Here is a 2,561-nt window from a genome sequence, read left to right on the forward strand (position 1 = left end):
GACAACAGCTGGGGGACGGGGAAGAAAAGAAAAAAAAATCACCAAACGTCATGCCAAAAGGGGCTGCAAGAAAACACGCACACGCAGACACGAAAAGGAAAGGGAAGAAAAAAGGGAAGAAAAAGAAAAAGAAAAAGAAGAGGTGTAAAAGCGGGAATGTACTCCATCTATTTGACTACAAGACGTATTATATGTGTAAACATATAAACATGCGATTTGTGTTTGTGACATTTTTTTTTTTCCTGTACGCGCGTATATCATATGAAGCGAGTGGGTGAAGAACAAAAAAAAAAGAATATTCGAGAAGGAAGCACCATAACAATAGTAATAATAATATAATGCGAAAACAACACACCAACGGAAACAACATCAATACCGGAGCCTCCACTTATGTACATTCATACATGTACTTTTTGGGGGGGTTATCTGAACTTCCCAACGCGCTACAGTACAATTAAAAAACAAAAAGAAAAGGGAGTGAGGAAAAGAAGAAGAAGAGGAAAAAAAAGAGAGGATTGTGTACAAATGAGCATCTCCATAGGAGTTGGCGCAAGCACTAATGCTACTTCTCAGTCAAATGTTTGATCCGATGCCTGTTCATCTGACCCTCCACATCTAGTGCAGTTACAGAATAACCCTGTGCCTGTGCCCAGCTATGCAATATCTGCTCAATCTGAGATAACATTCTTTTTGACACCGCAGCATCCGAAATTGTGACGAGGCAGTCATCCCCATTATACATGAAAGTAACGCATTTAACGAGGGTGCCAAATTTGTCACGAAGGGAATCTGTATGAAAGCCACGGTTATCACTTCTGTGAAGTAAATAAGCTGCTGCCGAGCGTGGTTGGACAAGACAGTCTTCATTGTCATCCAAAAAGTGCACACTAAATATGCAACCATGAACTGGAGTGATGCCGCACAGGCGGCGGTAATCTGCATTCACCTGCGCAAGCTCTTGCTGCGCGAAAGCAAAGAGACTGCCTGTCATAAAGGCATCCCAGGCTGCATCATGCTCTTTCGGTCCACCATCTGTAGAAAAATTATTCGCCGCATCATGATAAATATCTACCGTCTTGTTTTGCTCGCTAAGGATGAGATATGTCTTCATTAGAGGTCCAGTGAGTCCGATAATGCTTTGCAAAGAAGGTGCACATGTTAACGTCCGAGTATCGTAGAACACTGGGAACACTTCGCGCACAAGTCGCTTAAACTCCACGATGTTCTGCGGAGGTTCTTTGTGCATCAAACAGCAAAGGAACGCCAAATCCGATAAACCATTGTGAATGACGAGAGGTTTGCGCCTCTGCCGAGTGGCCGTTACGAGAGCGGAGAGCAAACGTGTGCCGAAGTACCGCGGGTTCCGAAAGATGGTTTCATGAGTCGTAGCCTCCGGTGGTAACTTCTTCATGATTCGCTTCGAGACCCGCAATCCCAAATCCCGCATCAACGCATTAAATTTAGATAGGTGGGATTGGCTGAGGTGAGGTAAGCACACTTCCAAGCTTTCGTGTAGTTCACCGTTGCGAGCAAAATTCTCAATTTCGTTAAACTCGCCGAGCAAGTGATCCCGTGTGTCACAATCCGTAACCCCCTGCATCCACTGCCTCAGAGCAACCAACTTCGCATCCATCTCCTTTTTTGGATCCGATAGCTCAGCTGCAATGCGATCAGCCCTTCGCGCCCTCGCGTATGGTTCGAATGGAACGACGGACAACCCCTCGGAGATCCACATGTTTAAATCCATATTATTGCTCCGCAGGAACTCCATCGTTTTCGTCGACAGTACCAACTCGGGATCTTGATCATCCAACCAAGCAGCGGGAAGCAAGTAAAAGGAGTAGCTGCGTGCCCATAACTGACGCCTGGGGGAGGTCAGCCGTTTTTCCCAGCGAGTAGCAAGATCAATCGCCTTATCCACTTCATCAAGCGCATCGTATGCACTCAACTCATCGTATATGGTGCCTGCGCTGGTTTGCGAGCACCTCTGCCTGATTTTCTTTCGCAAATCCTCCATTTTGGAAATATCCTTAGGATCCACCCGCCCCTTATTTGCCATAGATTGCAAAACCTCAACCAACCCTTGGACATCACTGTCCTGCGGACGGAAGGACTGCAATTCCTTCAACATCGTTTCCTTGTATGCGCTTGAAGCAGACGGGTCACCGGTGGCACCCCTGGAGTCTCGACCGCTTTGAGGAGACAGGAGTTCAGTACCCCGAAAAATACTGAAGCCAATCTGAACTACAGAAAAGTGACGAGCGGCCGCTATCTTGTCTTCGAATGCTTCCTCTGGTGGTCGTAGGAAGTTTGTTGTGGCTCTCCGATCAATGCCCGTGAACTCCATGTCAACGGCAATGTATGAGGCACCCTGAAGAGCAGCCACAAATTCGGGGTAAACTTCTTCAAAATTGTTCCGTGTAATGAGTTTCATATTTGCGTTTTCTTTTGGATATTCCTGCTTCCAACACCTCTTGTCACCTCGTTTCCTTTGTCTTTCTTGAACTCAATCGTCACCTAATACTAAATACTCTAAAAGTAATTTTTTTTTCAAAAAAAAA

General features: G+C 45.8%; 1 protein-coding gene across 1 annotated transcript; it reads right to left on the reverse strand.

Moving 5' to 3' along the window:
* Positions 1–562: 562 nt before the first annotated feature.
* Positions 563–2,434, reverse strand: TEOVI_000430000 (Poly(A)-specific ribonuclease PARN-3; the record flags this gene model as incomplete). Its single annotated transcript, XM_067227085.1, has 1 exon — positions 563–2,434. One exon carries the CDS (start codon positions 2,432–2,434, stop codon positions 563–565), a length of 1,872 nt encoding a protein of 623 aa, XP_067083186.1.
* Between the last annotated feature and the right edge of the window lie 127 nt (positions 2,435–2,561).

This window comes from Trypanosoma equiperdum, assembly GCF_001457755.1.
Source record: "Trypanosoma equiperdum strain OVI genome assembly, contig: ctg_893, whole genome shotgun sequence".
Classification (NCBI taxonomy): domain Eukaryota; phylum Euglenozoa; class Kinetoplastea; order Trypanosomatida; family Trypanosomatidae; genus Trypanosoma; species Trypanosoma equiperdum.